General features: G+C 35.6%; 4 protein-coding genes across 5 annotated transcripts in view; 1 reads left to right on the forward strand and 3 right to left on the reverse strand.

Annotated features, from left to right (window-relative positions):
* Nucleotides 1-1,387: 1,387 nt before the first annotated feature.
* Nucleotides 1,388-2,226, reverse strand: LOC111482898 (ethylene-responsive transcription factor ERF109-like). The gene has a single exon (XM_023128928.1). It carries the CDS (start codon nt 2,207-2,209, stop codon nt 1,508-1,510), a length of 702 nt encoding a protein of 233 aa, XP_022984696.1. The 5' UTR covers nt 2,210-2,226; the 3' UTR covers nt 1,388-1,507.
* A 399-nt stretch (nt 2,227-2,625) lies between these two features.
* LOC111482895 (ferredoxin--nitrite reductase, chloroplastic) lies at nt 2,626-5,431 on the reverse strand. Its single transcript, XM_023128924.1, has 4 exons — nt 5,018-5,431; nt 4,223-4,577; nt 3,814-4,102; nt 2,626-3,580 (listed from the first exon to the last, which is right to left on the reverse strand). Exons 1-4 carry the CDS (start codon nt 5,379-5,381, stop codon nt 2,840-2,842), a joined length of 1,749 nt encoding a protein of 582 aa, XP_022984692.1. The 5' UTR covers nt 5,382-5,431; the 3' UTR covers nt 2,626-2,839.
* Nucleotides 5,432-7,441: 2,010 nt separating this feature from the next.
* On the reverse strand, nt 7,442-11,186 carry LOC111482896. Of its 2 annotated transcripts, none has more exons than XM_023128925.1 (3): nt 11,108-11,186; nt 10,907-10,962; nt 7,442-9,325 (listed from the first exon to the last, which is right to left on the reverse strand). In XM_023128925.1, exon 3 carries the CDS (start codon nt 9,282-9,284, stop codon nt 7,785-7,787), a length of 1,500 nt encoding a protein of 499 aa, XP_022984693.1. In that variant the 5' UTR covers nt 9,285-9,325; nt 10,907-10,962; nt 11,108-11,186; the 3' UTR covers nt 7,442-7,784. The 2 variants fall into 2 exon arrangements, with proteins under 2 accessions (XP_022984693.1, XP_022984694.1); XM_023128926.1 differs by having other exon boundaries at nt 11,113-11,153.
* A 1,439-nt stretch (nt 11,187-12,625) lies between these two features.
* Nucleotides 12,626-17,290, forward strand: part of LOC111482894 (prostaglandin reductase-3-like) — a 10,280-nt gene continuing 5,615 nt past the window's right edge. Inside the window, exons 1-6 of the mRNA XM_023128923.1 lie at nt 12,626-12,953; nt 13,818-13,991; nt 15,141-15,322; nt 16,231-16,336; nt 16,480-16,556; nt 17,127-17,217. Coding sequence (XP_022984691.1) covers nt 12,899-12,953; nt 13,818-13,991; nt 15,141-15,322; nt 16,231-16,336; nt 16,480-16,556; nt 17,127-17,217 — 685 coding nt within the window. The 5' untranslated portion in view covers nt 12,626-12,898. The remainder of the gene's footprint in view (nt 12,954-13,817; nt 13,992-15,140; nt 15,323-16,230; nt 16,337-16,479; nt 16,557-17,126; nt 17,218-17,290) is intronic.

Consider the following 17,290-nt stretch of genomic DNA (forward strand, 5'->3'; position numbering starts at 1 on the left):
TTTTTTTTTTTTTTTTTTTTTTTTTTTTTTTTTTTTTTTTTTTTTTGAAATTGAAATTGAAAGAGATTTCTAACATTAATTTTTTTTTTTTTGAGAAATGAGTTTATATTTTAATGTTTAAATTTCTCTATTTTGTTAATTTACTTTTGAAGGGTGTTTTGTTTAAAAATTCAAAATTAAAAAATAGTTTTTAAAGACTTGGGTTTTTTTTATTTTTTCCCTTTTTAATAAACTATTAAAGTAATTTTACACGTGCCATAAACTTTTTGTATTTTCACATTGGATTTTGCCATGATACTTTTTTTAATAAACTTTTGGGAAACATTAATTGAAAGAAAGCACAATATGAATTTAAAACTATTTAAAATTGATAGGATCTTAGGTCGTTGTCTCTTTTATATATAAAATTAATAATATAATAGTAATTATGTCAATAGAATTTTTAAGTGTCGAATAAAAAAATTATGATCTTCAAAAGTATAATCGTAACGACTTAGATAACGAACGAAGAGTGTGTTTTATTCGAAAACTCTAGAGACTTCAAAGAGATTTTATTAATTTTATTTATTTATATAATTTAACCTAATTAAAATTGTTTAAGGGTTCAAAAAATAAAAGAAAAAAAGTGGGGGCATCATTGCTTCACTACCACTCTTTTTTTGTCTTCATCATAAAAAAAATAGAACACGTGCTAAATATGAAGAGTGTGATGAAATGTTTTCTTGTTTTTTGAAAAAACCAAATTAAGGGATAAAGAATAACCCACATGGGCAAAAATAAATAAATGAAAAACCCATCTTTTGAACACGTGGAGGAAAATTATTGGTGCATTTTAGAAACGTGGAATCTATGCTTTTGTTGTTTTTTTTTTTCTCCTGACCTTAAGTAATTAATTATATTTTATTATCCAGCTCAGCTGAACTAAACTCGTTAATTATTAAGAAATTATTTAATATTCAAAACGTTTATTTAATGTGAATTTTTTTTAAAAGATATACTTAAATCAATTAAATTATGAACAAAACTATTATTTTAATTTTTTTTATTTTTCAACAATTTAATTATTAAATTTTTTTTATCGAAACTTGTTATATAATAATATTAATTTTTATGTAAATAAAACGTGAAAACATATTCAAGTATAGAAATTAAAATTGAATACATTTTAAATTATATAAATTAAATTAATAGATCAACTTATATTGTTTAAATTCAGATTTTATATTAATTTTAAAAAATAAGTAATAATAAGTTTAATGAAGGAGAAATTTTAGTTATAACCTTTTAATTAGCTAAAATTAATTCTAAATTAGCAATAAAAATAAAAAAAGGTATCATAATGTTGGATGAACAAGAAATTTAATTTTTAGAAACTAAATTTGTGATTGAAGATTTTAGATATACTTTTTGGGATGTTTAAAATCCAAAACCTAAAATATCTAAAATACCAGTGGATTTTTTCTTACGGAAATTTTAAAAATTCGAACAGTAGGATAGTCGAAAATTCTCAAGCCCCAATACTGGTGGAGTCTGACGAATCGCCGCCGTGATCCGTGATCAGCGACGAGATCCATTGATCCATTTCATCCTTCTCAATCTTCCTCCATATTTCATCTTCATTTTCGATTCCATTCGCCGCCGAATTTCTACCGTTCTTCGAAATTTCATTTTCCGGCCTCATTGTTCTCAGTGAATCATCAGTAAACGGAAAATTAAGCTTCGCTCGGGGCCCTCGGAATTCCAACGCGGCTTTATCGTAAGCCCTAGCGGCCTCTTCGGCAGTATTGAAGGTTCCTAACCAGACTCTGGTTGCGAGTTTCGGATTTCGGATTTCGGCCACCCATTTCCCCCACGGCCGCTGTCGAACGCCTCTGTAAATTTTCTTCAAACGCTTCTTACCGCTTATCTTCTCGCCTTCGACCGGTGACGATGACGGCGGGAAGAAATTGCAGCCTAAACAGCCATCGATTCGACAAACGCTACACGTCTCGAAACCAGAGGGAGAGAAAATCGCGTCCGTACTCGAACAAGTGACGGAAGAAGTAGTTGCAGAAGCGGAGAAGAAATCGGAAGCGGAGGCGGAGGCGGCACAATCAAATGTAGGAAGCGGAATTTGAAGCTCGCGCCAAAACCTATCCGCCATGGAATGCGGCGGAAGAGAGAAGTGATACGATTCCGGCGATTCCGTGGATCGAGATCGAGAGGTCATGAGAGAGAGAAATTGAGAATTTGGAATTGGGGGTTTAGAAGTTGAACCGAAGAGTGAGGTATATATACGGAGAGGTTGATGACGTGGCATCATTACAACGCAAATTGGCACTCGGTGGAATTTGGGCCAGCGGGGATTTCTGTGGGCCCAGCTTGGATATTTTGTTATTTACTTTAGGAATTTTAAAATTTATTCGCATATATTTAAACGAAAAAATTAATATATTTATGGTCAGGTTTATCTCAGACCTGCTGTTGTCTTTTCCTTTCTTGTATACTTAAAACTTTAGAGAGTGTATAATCCTCAACAATACATTTTCTCACTTGAATGTCAAGATTATCCGTAAAGTTCAATTTGCCAAATTAGAACAATGTCGAACAAACCGTTTATCGACATCAGATACTCAAACGAGTGTAATTAAACTAAATGCAGAATGCAAATATTATTGCCCTTTTCTTCATTACTGAGTTAATGAACATATGGGTAATGATTACAAACTTTGAAATACAAACTTACAAGATTAGTTACATCAAAATGGCTGTGTATTTGAATGTTACCAAACCTGTATTGCCCCATTTGGCAAATGCTTCCAATATGTCCAAACTTGAAAGGTACAGCCTGCCCTATAACTTAGTCCTCTTCTTCTTCCTCCCTCTCCCTTGGGACAGCCCCAAAATGTTGTACGAGAATGTCCACAACTAAGGGCACCAAGTCCTTACAAGGGACAGCCTTCTTATACACATCTCCCAAATGTGAGTCACTCCCAATTCTCCCACCCAAGAAGACATCAACCCCTTCAACAGGCTTCTTATTCTCATCCCTAGCCATGCACCCCATGAACCCAATATCAGCAACCTGAACCTGGCCACAGGTATTTGGGCAACCGGTCCAGTGCATCCTCACCGGTCGGCTCACTGTGACTCGCTGTTGCACCTCCTCAGTCACCTTCAATGCCCTAGCCTTCGTCTCTATAATGGCTTGTCCACAGAATTGGTTGCCAGTGCAGGCTACCAATCCTTTCATGAGAATTGGTGGCTCTAGTGAAAACTTGTCAAATAGAGGCTCTTTCACTAAGGCTTCTAACCTTGAGTTTTGAATGTTGGGGATGATTATGTTTTGTTCCACTGTCAATCTGAGCTCCCCGGTGCCGTATTCATCGGCGAGCCGAGCCAATTCGTCCATTTCATCTGCTTGAACTCGACCAACAGGAATGTGAACTCCTACAAAGCTTAAACCTTCTTGCTTTTGTGGATGCACTCCATAATAGTCCCTTCTTTCCCATTCCTTCTTTACCAAATCCTCCGGTGATGCTCTCTCCAACTCTTGTCTTGGCATTCTCTTCACTACTTCAGCTCTAAATCCTTCTAAACCCTGTGGTACATATAATCAAATCACCTTAAATCCAACACAGAACCAGCAGATTTCGCATCAAGAGCTACATTTTCTTTCAGATCAAGAACTTAAATCAACCCATTAGTGTATATTTAGTCACTAATTCATATTCTTAACAGCCCCTTTGATCAGTAGACTTTAGAGTTTATGTTCAATGTGGACTATATGATACTGATATGTTAGGATGTATTGAATAATATGATGAGACTGACCAGTTCATCGATGAGCCACATCATTCTACACTTCTGGCGGTTGCCTCTGGTGCCGAGGTCCCTGTAAGCCTCCAAGACAGCTCCGCAGAGAGGGACCACGTCCTCTTCCGGCACCCAGGCGTCGAGCGGCACTGCCTCGGCGCACCGCTTGGCGCTGAAGAACCCGCCCACCAGCACGTTGAAGCCCATTCGTCCGTTCTTCGTGGCGGGCATGTATGCAAGGTCGTTTATGTGAGGGTGTTCGTATAGATCGTGTGATCCTATCACGCACACATTCCATTTTCTTGGCCTGTTCATACAAATCACATACTACAATTCTTCAGATGAACACATACCAATTTCCGATTCTTCAACTTCTAGGTTTTAGGGAAATGTTTAAATTAGATACACGATTTGGAATTGAACTTACAAATTGGTGAATGCAGGATTTCCAAGGGAATTTCCAGTGATGAATTGCGAGAGCAAATTGTTGTAAGGCCTAGTATCGACGATCTCCTCCGGATCAATGCCGGCGAGGGGATTTCCGACGGGATTTCTCACATTGTCCATTCCACTCTGCAGACTCGTCAGCCCAACTCCAGCCAATCCTTTCAGAATTTCCGGCACATCCCCCAGAACCACGCCGCGAATCTGCCAATTCTGCCGCGTCGTCACATCGGCGCAGCCGTCTTTCCCGTACTTCCGGATTACACTCGCCAAGTATCTCGTCTGTTCGCTTGTTGTCACCCCATTTGGCAGCTTTAATCTCATCATAAATCTCCCATCTGTTTAAAAAACCACCATTTTTATTAGAATAAATAAATAATTAAATTTGAGAGAATATTTAAAAAATATTTTAAAAGGGCACGCTTGTCATTTATTATTTTTTATCAAATTGCATATAAAAGTATTTAATGTAGACTCTCTCTTAAAATTCTTCTAATTAAAAAATAATCAATTTCAGATCCAAAAATGAATTAATTTATAAAATAAACCACCATTTAAATATTTTTTAATTTCAACTTTACATAATTAATTAATTAATTTCAATTATATAAATTTCAACTTTAGTCAATAAATACATAAATTAAGATGTAAATCACTATCTTACCCTCCTAGCTCCTTTTTTTTTTTAATTAATTTCTTATTTAATTTTGAAAGTTGAGAGACCACGACCACGACCACGACCACGAACAATCGACACGAAGATCGAAAAGAAACTCACATTGATGTTTTCTTCTATGGAAAAGGCCAAGCCATTTGAGCCTAACATCGACATCGTCTTTAGTAAGCTTAGAGGCATCAATTTCCTCCATTGACAACTTTGAAAGCTCTTCAATCCCATTCTCCATGAACAATTTCATTGGCTCTTTCTCTATCTTCACTTTCTCTTGTGGGTTAATCCCTTCTCTAAACTTCTCCTTCACCACCCAATACCCTTCTCTCTCCTCCACTCTTGCCTCTAGCCTCGCCTCCTCCACCGCCACCTCCGCCGGCGCTGTTGTGATCGGCGCTGCCGCAACTCGACGCCATCCACGGCGCGTGGAAGCTGCCGGAGGGGAGAGAAAGGGAGCTGAGAGAGAGGACATGGTTGTTTCAGAGAGATGGATTTGGATTTGGATTTGGATGTGGGAATTGAGAGATTTTAAGGACTCTCTTTCCCTTTCATTAGAGAACCTTTGGTAGCCTTCAAAGGCCATTCTTTTTTTTTTTTTTTTTGGGTTCCCACAAATAATTATTAATAATTTTATTTATTAGCCTATTTTTTGCCTTTTCCTCTTCCACTCCTTTTAGGAGAAGCTATGAAAGGATTGGATTGTAATAAGTGGTTGCCTTACACCTCTCCCTTCTCAAATTTACCTTCTAATTCTTGTATTCAATAATATTATTTAATACCTAATATATACATATTAATAATATTTTATAATGTTAGGCTAATTCTAATCCAACTTTTCTACGTATTAAATATCATTTAATGTTAGGTTAATTAATTGTGAGCTGAGAGAGAGGACATCTCTTAATTAACCGTGAGACTAACGATAATACGTAACGGGTTAAAGCGGACAATATATGCTACCAGTGGACTTAGACTGTTACAAATAGCAACGGACAATATACGTAATGGGTCCCACATTGATTAGGGAGGAGAACAAATCACCCTCTATAAGGTGTGGAAACCTTCCAACAGAAGTATTTTAAAAGCCTTGAGGGGAAGCCTGAAAAGGAAAGCTCAAAGAGGGCAATATCTACTAGCGGTGGATTTAGGTCATTATAGGGAGATTAATCAGCAAGGACTTTGGGTTCCCAATGGAGGTGGACTGTGAGCCAATGAACATGTTAGGCTCCCAACTGGGGTGGGTTGGGGTGGGTTGTGAGCTAATGAGAACGTTGGACCTCTAAAGGAGGTGGATTGTGAGATCCCTCATCGGTATGAGAGAAAAACAAAACATTCTTTTATAAGGGGTGTGAAAACAACCTGAAAGCAATAGATATTTATTAAAAGTTTAGTGAGATTAAATCAAATTAAAATATAATATATTAATTTCTTACTCTCTCTACCTCATTTAGTTGAAAACCTACATCACAAATTGAATATATTATTGCTTCTTTGTCAATGACCTTTGGATGTTATAAAATTTATATTACAAATTCCTTCTTAGTTAAGTCTTTTCAATAACCTAACTTAATTATTTTTTTTATAAAATCAAATATTTAAATTTATGTCATCTCGGTCAAGTTTTTATAATTAATAAATCGATTTATAACTTTATTTAATTAAAACAATAAAAACGATAATATTTTTATGATATATAGGTAATAAAAAATTCTTACCGTTAATTTTTTTATTTATTTTATAAATATAAGAGAGAAACATGTATTATTTTAAGTAATTGAGCGTTATTTATATTTATTATTAAAAAATTATAATTAATTTATGTATTAAATTACAAATTTACTCTCTAACCTTTTAAACTTTAATTTAAATTTAATTATGGGCTGATTAGTGGATTGAAATAATAATTAGGAATAATAACCTTTCCAAGCAATGAAGGGTCACGGCCTCAGGCCGCCGCGTCCAGCTCTCAAGCCGCCCGCCGCCTAACATGCCGCCTGTCGAAACCCAAAACATGTGGCCGACACCCGACTCTCTACTAATCTTCTATTTCCACCGCCTACTTTTTTTTCCCTTTATTTTATTAATTATTATATTTTTAAAATAATATATTTATTAATTTTCGTGTTTGATTTTCATTATTTGAGCTTTGGTCATTGTCAAGGGGTACGGCCCATAACCCGACCCTACTTGTTTGGCTCCATCAGAACAACATTTGTTCAACTTGGAATTTTTTTAATTCTTTTTTTTTTTTTGCTAAATTATAGAAATAATACTCTTTAATATAAAATATATAAGATATTTTTTTATTAATACTAATAAATTTATAAAAATCTTTATCTTTTAGTATCCGAACATTAGTTTAGATTGTTTTAGGTCTCTGAAAGTATGGTTTTTTTTAGAGTAAACCACGTGAGCAAGTTAGTTGCGTGGGACAAAGGACTACCCTTTCTCATAAAGAATTTTGGCTAGCGTTGTCCTCTATAGAATACCGCTTGCCCCAATCCTTAATAACAGAGGAAAATTAAAAAAAAAAAAAAAAAAAAGTATATATAAATTTTAGAACTTGAGTGGAAAGTAATATACAGACACAGACAAAGATCTCCAAAAGCAGATCATCGGGAACAGAGACTCACAGTGACAGGTTCCATATGTTGAAGAACACGAAGAACATGCTGGAGGAAGAAAAAACAGCAACCAACCAGCCTCACCCTCAGCCATACTCGACTCTTTCTAAAACTATGTGGCAGGCAGCACTCACCACAAACATGGGCTTCTTTTTCCTTTTTTCTTATTTCTTTTCAGCTATTTGACAAGTTAATGGCATACAATAATAGTAGTTTACAAAGGTAGCTACCTGATCATCTTCATTATCATGTTAGCCACCAAGAGCAGCCAGGAACTTGCGCTTGCTTCCTGGATCTTCGTGCAAAACCACGACGTCGCCTACTTTGTCTAACAACTCCTCCAATCCGCGAACACCGAGGCTCTGGAAGTCCAAGGCTTTCTTGTATCGTTGTAGGTATATTGCCTCAAAACATCCTAAGAAGATTCTACATGAATAGCTGACGAGAATCTCCTGTAGCTGGTGTTTGAACTGCTCGAGACCGCACTCGTTGTTGTTTTTTGCTACACCTTCCTTCTCGTCATGTTCTTCATGAACTACTCTTTCTTCCTCTGAGTATTCGTCTGATGAGCCCATTCCTGGAGCAATATCAATAGTTTCCTCTGAAGTACCCTTACCTTTCTTGTTTTCTTTCCTTGATAATATCAAAGGTGGGGCGCTCGGGCATGATCTCGAGTTTCGAATGTAGACTGATTTCTTGTTGCCTTTGCCCTCTACAATGAGGGCATCTCCCATCTTCTTGAAAAGATTCACAAGCTTGACACCGGGCTCGGATGTGTAAAGTGGCCTTCCAAAGACTCTCTGGTACTCGGCACGAACCTTAGTGATGGGTAAGGACCCTCCAGAAAGCTCTAGCAACTTAACCAACTGTCCCTTCAGAACATTTAAGTCTCCTGTTTGCGGCCACCAAGCGGACTCATTCTGGTCTCCACATGAAACGGGACCCGTTGGAACGTCGCTCAGACCACATGGGAGACTCTGTGACCTCAAACTTGGAGGTGCACAAGGAACTGTCGAATTACCATTGTATTCAGATAAAGACTGAGTTACTACTGAGAAATCCCTGAGGTTGTAATAGCCATGGGAGACCCCTCCATAGACAATCGCTTCCTCTTCGTTTTGGCTGCCATCTGGATCGTCATTGATATGGCATCCCTTGAGATATCCAGAAATTTCAGCCACTCCACCACGGGAAGTCAACATTTTGGGGGAAAGTGCAAAGCCTTCACCACGAGCAACAGTCGGCCAATCCCAAACGTACTTCCCCGCATTGCAAAGGGCAGATGAAACGCCCACACCAGAAGGGATGACGAGTATCACATTATATCCACGTTGACCTAAAATGTGAAGAGCTGGAGCAAAATCGACATCTCCAGATATGAGCATTATGGAAGATGGGGGAGGGTTGTCGAGGGCAAAGAGAAACATATCGACCAGTATAGCCTTGTCCGCAGCATCCTTCCGACCATTCGGCACATCAATTAGTTTGACCCCAGTTCGCTGACACCCTTCTCTCAATCGTCTAGGAAACGCATTGAAATCCCCATACGCAGAAAACATCATAACTGCCCCTTTTATTACAGGGTGCACTCGCAAAGCCATTCTTATATTACCAGCTACATCTTCAGGGCGGACATCACTCGGAACAGGGCAATTCTCGATATCCCAAAGGATGGCCACAGGACCGTCCGGAGAACTTCGAGTTTGCAGACTTGGAGGAGCCTGAGAAACATTCCTGTTTAAGTCTTCCATTTGGATTTTCCTTTGCTCCAATGATTCAGATTAAGCAAGCACTGTTTTTTTACATGTTTAAACAAGCCAGGATATTATTTCCCTTCAGAATCAAATGCTTAAAATACAAACTCGTGAAACACAATCGAAAAAAGTTAGAAAAGTAAACTACATATAGTATACGTAACACGAGCCCAAGTTTCTCATTGCTGATTCATATGCACAACCCAAACTCCAATGGCATAAATTTAGCCTTCCCGACCCCAAATTTCATAGACTGACTTATTAAACCATGCGCCAACTATTCTTTAGTGTCAAAACCCCATGTAGATCACAAAATGGGGGGAAATTGTACATATCATTACTCGAGAAACAGGCGATTGGGAAAGGAAAACTAAATACTAAAAATTATTGGACCCAATGGATACATTATGCTGAGAGGTTTGCTTCTTCTTGTATACTTCTCACTATCTGAGCAATTTGGACTTAATCTTCCTAACAATTCTCATGACTCCTACTCAGTAATCTGAAACCCAAATCATAAAGTCAGCTCAGGTTGAGGATGGTTGGGAGGGAGTCCCATATTAGCTAATTTAGGGAATTATCATGAGTTTATAAGTAAGGAATACATCTCCATTCGTATAAGGCCTTTTGGGGAAGCCCAAAGCAAAAACATGAGAGCTTATGCTCGAAGTAGACAATATCATATCATTGTGGAGCTTCGTAATTTCTAACATGGAATCAGAGCAATGCCCTTAACTTAGCCATGTCAATAGAATCCTCAAATGTCGAACAAATAAGTTGTGAGCCTCGAAGGTGTAGTCAAAAGTGACCCAAGTGTCAAACAAAAGATGTACTATGTTCGAGGACTCTAGAAAAGGAGTTGAGCCTTGATTAAGGGGAGACGGTTTGAAGGCTCCATAGGCCTCGAGGGAGGCTCTATAGTGTACTTTGTTCGAGAGGAGGATTGTTGGGAGAGAGTCCCATACTGGCTAATTTAGGGAACGATCATTGGTTTATAAGTAAGGAATACATTGGTATGAGGTCTTTTAGGGGAGCCCAAAGCAAATCCATGAGAGCTTATGCTCAAAGTGGACAATATCATACCATTGTGGAGGTTCGTAATTCCTAACACTTCATTGCCACAAAGCTTTCAAATGGTTAATCCACTCAGATGACAGCCAACAAACAGCATAAAAATTTCAAACTTCACTAACTAATGAGGACTCAGAGAAACAAGCTGCAATCTGCTGCCCAATAAACTACTGTCAATTCATTGCAGCTTGACATCTTGATCTGAACCAATTGAACTGTTTATGGCCATATCCAAATTGAAGGGATTTCAGGGCAGAATTAGAAGATATTTTTTGTAAAGCATCTCGAAATTTCAAGAACATTTTCACCAAAACTAACAGCATTCCTAAAGCTCCATGAAAGCAGCTTCATGGAAAAAAAAAAAAAAGAAAACAACAGAACAAATGATGCCCAGTTCATCAAAAACCCATCCGATGATTTTCCAATTACAGACCACCCGACCATCAAATTGAACACAACAATAACCTCAAAACATCATATCCAATCAAATTCAAGCGATAATTTCCACTGAACTACACGATTAGCACAAAACCCCAATAAAAATGTACCTCGCAATGATGCAAGAGGTCCTCAGCGTAATAGCAGCCTCAGCTTCAGTAAGATCCTGAAGAACAGAAAATAGAGTTCGCAAGAGATCTTAAAGTAAGTAGCAGATACAGAAGATCCGTTCGCTAAACAAATTCAACAAAAATTAAGAGAACAAGCAAAAAGGGTCAAATTCAGAGAGAGATTAAGAGTTCGGTGTGTACCTGACCTCAAGATGAAGAAAGGGAGTTCATGAGGGAAAGAAATTTCGATTTTTATCTTCGACAAAAAAAATAAAATAAAATAAAATAAATAAATAAATAAAACCTACAAATTTTCCAACAAAATTTGCCATATGTATATTATTTTCTCTAAATTACAATAAATAAATAAATAAATAATACTCTTTAATTTTGCTTTTAAAAAAGAATCATATTCTTTCAATTTTTTGCACTATTATATTCATATTTTCATAAATATTTTAAAACTTTCATTAAAATAAAAATTTATTAAAATTTTTATATTTCTTAATCATAAATGTATAACTTCCTCAACCAAAACAAAATAAGTTGAGATTTTAAAATTTTCAATTTTCGTAAAAAAAAATTATAAGATTTGTCAAAATTGTTTCTATTTTCCTACAAATTATTTGATTTTTTATATTAATAATAAATATATAAATAAATAAATAAATAAACTTTGACAAAACGAACACAATCAAGAAAGCACGTGAGATGGTGTGGTTTTTTAGTCAACGATATTTGACTATCAGTTTTCAATAATTAAATGTATTAAATTTGAACAATTAAGTACAATAATAATATACATGAATGAAATAAAAATGTTACCATTTTTTCTATTTAATTCTCCATTCAATGGACGTTTTACCCGGTAAGCATAGTCTACGTTAAAGATTTGTCTCTACAGTGTAAGTTATTGACTCGGGATTTCTCCTATGAAAGTCCCACGTCGGCTAATTTAGAAAATAGACATTTTGGGAAAGCTCAAAGCAAAGTTATAAGAGCTTGTGCTCAAAGTAGACAATATCATATCATTGTGGAGAGTTGTGTTCATTTAGCATCCTCAATATTTAGATGACCGTTGTCATAAAACCTTTCAAATCTAATAATTCCAAGACCATGACAGTACCGAGTCAAGGCAACTTCAAGATTTTTAGTGAACAAATATGTCCGCTCCAAAGTAACTGAGCAAGTCTTTTACGTTGACTGGTTGAACCTCCACTTAAGTATAGTACATATTAAAAAAAAATAATAATAATAACTTGATGTGATATTATTGTAAAATATTAAAATGGTCTATTTATCTCATAAAGTATTCAATTTTATGTAGTTGTTATCAATTAATATTAAATTAAATTACAATCCATTATTATTATTATTATTATTATTTTTATTATTATTATACATCACGACCAAAAAGTTAGTAATAATTTAAGTCAATTTATTTTAATTTAATACACTAAAATTTTAATTTTATGTACAAACAATTTTATAAAATTTTTAAATGGTTGAAAATGTTATAAATTTATTAGATACATTTGAAAAGTATATTAATATAATTTATTAAAAGTTTAGGGCTGAAGGGATATTATTTAAATTAAAATTTAATAGTAAAGGGTAGAAAAGGAATTTCACTCACTTTTATTGAAAGAACATTTACTTTCTTTACATTTATGGATCATATGCAAGGCCAGTAAACTACGTCAACTTGCTTCGATATTTACAAATCTCAGCCGGCTTTGGGCATTTTCATGAGCAGCTGATTGGCCGTAAATATCAAATTCTCCTGTCTTCAGCGGTTTTGTTCGTCGTCTACTGCTTGATTTTTTCTTAATTTTCTTAATCTCTCCCATTCTGGATCAGCAGCATGGGCACGCTCAGGTCTACGTCTTATATAGATTCTGACACGTTAGGGAGACGGAAATAGGTTTGTAGCAATTTCGCTTGCTTCATCAAGCTCCTCTCACTTGTTCTGCAGCCATTTCCAACCAGAGTATGGAGTTGAAACCCGGATTATCGGCTTTGGTCACCGGCGGAGCTTCTGGAATTGGTAATCTCCTTAATTCTTGCTTTTCGTTTGGCGCGCTTCTGGTTTTGCTACGTGATGACTTTACCGTTAATGAATTTAATTTATTAACTGTATTGTTGATGTCTTGTCTTAATCATGTTGTTGAGTGATTGGTTATTTCTGCATCGAACTAATTCAAGCGTTTGGTTACAAGCTTCTGAACTGTGGATGAATAGTAAGATTGGATTATGAACGTTAGGAGTTAGGAATCACGACTCTCCACCATGTATGATATTGTCCACTTTGAGCTTAAGCTCTCATGGCTTTGCTTTGGGCTTCCCCAAAAGGCCTCAAACCAATGGAGATAGTATTCCATGATTATAAACCCATGATCGTTCCCTAAATTAGCCGACGTGGACTTTCATCATCCAACAATGTATAGATTCATGTATTTTTCTTTTCTCCGGCCAGCTTGGAGGATGGTTTAATATTGAGCAAACCGTCCCTATTTATAAGCGGACGGTTTTATCAGAATGTTAATTATGTTGATTGCATCATGGGGAAAAATTTTAAAATTCATTATTGTTCTTAGCTTTAGAGGTTTGGTACACTTGCAGTGGTGTTTTAGTACTTTTTTTTTATTGTTAAAATTCTTAGTCCTTTTTGTGTATATTTTGTTTGAATTTTTACTCTATTATGTATGTTTGTAACCAATAGAAAAAGGATTTCTTACACAAGCTTAGAATTTTGATTTTATGCATTGGAAAGACCGCAGAGCCATTCGAGAACTAAGGAAAAATTAAACAAAAATATATTCGTTTCTCTTAAATGCAGTGATTTTATTATTATTTTCTAATGATTGGTACTCAATGGCGTGTTCGTTATTTGGTGGTTATTCCTGTTTAGGTAAAGCTCTCTGCCTAGCTCTGGGAGAGAAGGGAGTATTTGTGACTGTCGTTGATTTTTCTGAAGAAAAGGGTCAGGAAGTTGCATCCATTATCCAACAAAAAAATGCCAAGCTTCACCCTAAGTTAGAGGTTCCTCGTGCAATATTCGTAAGATGTGATGTTACCAACACAAGTGAGTGGAATCTCCTATCTTATAAATTTTATTGGATCCTTTCTTGTTTAAAAAACTCTGGTGGTTTTCCCTCCTTATTGCATGTCTCTCTTGTAAGTTAATTACGTCAATATTATATTTGATAGCTAGATTCCTGTTCTAGTTGTCATTACTAATAAGCTGTATAGTATGATCATGGCTATAGTTGTTTTAATGTTCACATCGGAGTTTATTACTGGGAATAGGGTATTCACTGCCATGAAAGTTACAAGGATTTTGTCATTTCTCCTGAGCTTTTGTTAAAAGTTAGATCTATTTCTTCATTTGTATAGTTATGAGATCATAAATTCAACTCGAAGCTTGTGGTCATTCATACTTGTAAGGGGTATGGTGATAATTGCTTTTAGTTTTATGAAAAAAAATCTAAGGAAGAAACCACAATGCCAACTTTTCAAACTCTTACAAACCAAAAAACCTTTGAACGCAACTTTTGGCCGTGGCATAATAGGATGAACTCCACCGAAATTCTTGCGTCTATTTGGTATACTCTTTCTAGGCTACAAAATAGGTCTCCAATTTTCCATGAAGTCATTTTTTTATTAAGACTTTAATTTGAAAGGAAGGAATAACATGTACACCAATAGAGCTAAAATATATATAAAAAAAAGACTACGAATTCATAAAAAGTAGAAAATGTTCTGTTGAAGATGCGGTTGTTCTATTCCCTCCACAATAACTAAAAATTGCTGAAAGATTATAAATTAGTGTAGTTACAAAAGGCTTTAGAAAGAGTACTTCATTTGATGCAAACTTGAGGTATATACGTGTCCCTTTTTTGAGGTATAGATGTTTACCTTTTCTTCTTCTTTTTTTAAAATTATAATTAAGAGAGAAAAAAATTCATATCCTCCACCAATTCATTTATCAGAAAACTTACTAGAATTAGTTTGATGCCATTATATGTTTAGACAATGCTAGGATGCCTTCTGTCGATGGCTCCTTATGAAGCATTGTTGCATTTGTACTAATGATCACAACAAACGAATGCCAAACACAGAGTGTCGACATTTTTTTTGGGTTTACTTCGTATCTTCTACAAATTCATTTGTTTGAATAAGTTGATGCCTTTATATGTTTATACAATTTTCCCACATTTTGGCTGATGAGCAGATGACATACAGAAGGCTTTTGGCAAGCATTTGGCAACATATGGAGGATTAGATATCTGTATCAACAGTGCAGGAATTGGCAGCAAAATAGTATTTCATAATGATGAAACTGATGGTGCTCAAACATGGAGACGTGTTATTGATGTGAACCTAATTGGTGTCATGGCATGCACTCAACTTGCAGTATGTCTTCATATGGGACTTGGTTTCCACCGTAATACTATTAAGTGTTGTTGAGGTCAAATTTGGTTTTACCATTTGGCTTGCTTGGAAATAGGAAATTCTACTCATTGGATGCCTGCATCTTTAATAAATTCACTCTACCCTTCAACTGCATACCATCTACACAATCACATTATATTTTCCATCTTTTAAGTTCAGCTAATTAATCCTTTTCAAATCATACCAATTCAGTCTCAAATTTGGTTTGCTTATGGAACATTTAATTTATCTGGTTAGTTACTGAGGGCATCCTTAATCCTATGACTTTTCTTGGTAATGAAAGAAATTTCATAGAGATTGGTTGTAGTCCTGGATAATTTGATTTTCCCACCCCTGAACATATTTAAATATATTGATTTTTTATTATTTAATCCTACATGTCATGTAAAACTACATCTCCATCCTTCCCAAATGAACTAACAACGGTTCAAAATATAGTTGAGTAGGATCTTTGGGAGGAAGGACAGGAGAAAAGGAGAACACGGTTCACTTCTAACCATTAACATCCTGTAATGTGCATTTACTTGTGTCCTTTATCGTAACCTTTGTTTATATTAAAGTATTTAGAGTGGGAGGGGCATTGTTAATTAAATCATCTTTATTTATTTGAGTAAAGAAGATCTAATATTGAATCGCTTGCTTTTTTGATGTGCAACCACAATTTATGGTTAATCTGTTTAAAGAGTTCAGAGTTCTATAGGCGTTTTCAACAAAATTTTCTGCATTTCTTCTTCTGCGACTTATTTTGTGGCCTGTCTTTCAAAGCGGGGAAAATTCAATGCAACTTCGCATCGCGTCCTATTGAACTTTTTTAGAACCCATTCACTAATAACTAATTTCTTGTTGCCTCTCTCTGCTGTGTGGACCAGATAAAGACCATGAAATCATTGGGAAAACCTGGTGTAATTATCAACCTAGGTTCTGCTTCAGGTCTTTATCCACTATTTGCAGACTCAGCATATACTGCATCCAAAGGTATTTATCTGTCTTTTATTTGCTTTCTATTTTCTCTCATATCTCATGCAACTTGTTTTTCTTAGCTGTTTGTGGTTAGTTATGTGTTATTGAATGACAACGATTTCAAAGGTGACTTTGAATTTATGTTTCTTTGTTTCCAGGTGGTGTTGTTATGTTTACCAGATCACTTGTGCCTTACAAACGCAAGGGAATTCGAATCAATGTGCTTTGTCCTGAGGTAAGAAGATACGTTGAAGAATTTTATCAATGTTATCCAATGTTCCAAAAATACAATCTTGAGAGGGTGAACATCTTCAATCACCAATATATGATTGCTAAAAGGGACACACACAAGATATATGAGATTATGAGTGATATGCTTATTGTGGCTTCTTGATGGTCTGATGACAATTACTGTGTTCAACTTTCTTCTGTTTTATGGTTCAATTACGTTACCTTTATTTCTTCATGCATTATGTGGTATAGTTGAACCTACTACATTTCTTCTTACCTGAAGGGATTTTCTACTGGTAGTTGGATTTCATATTTAAGACTTCATGAACGAGGAAGTATTATCCCTTGGTTCTCTGGCTCTGGTTTCCTTGTGTATTATCCAAATTCATTTGCAGTTTCTCTCAATGTTTACCTTCGATAACATAGTCAATTTTTGAGGTCCCATGTGTCATTTTTTGTGCATTGTTCTTAGTCTGAATTTTAACTTTTAGTTCAGTTTGCACTATTTATTCACCTATATTCATCGATGAGTACCAAATATTTATCTGCGTGTGTTATCTAAATTTCTTTGCAGTTTGTTAAAACAGAGTTGGCCTCAACAGCAGTAGGTGAAAAGTTTGCTGAACGATTGGGAGGTTATGTTCCCATGGAAATGGTTATTAAAGGTTCTTTATTCAATGCCCTTTCATGGATAATTTTTTGTGCCGGAATTAATGTAAATAGGGGGGGGGGGGGAAA

The sequence above is a fragment of the Cucurbita maxima genome, unplaced genomic scaffold, assembly GCF_002738345.1.
Source record: "Cucurbita maxima cultivar Rimu unplaced genomic scaffold, Cmax_1.0 Cma_Scf00008, whole genome shotgun sequence".
In the NCBI taxonomy this organism is placed as follows: domain Eukaryota; kingdom Viridiplantae; phylum Streptophyta; class Magnoliopsida; order Cucurbitales; family Cucurbitaceae; genus Cucurbita; species Cucurbita maxima.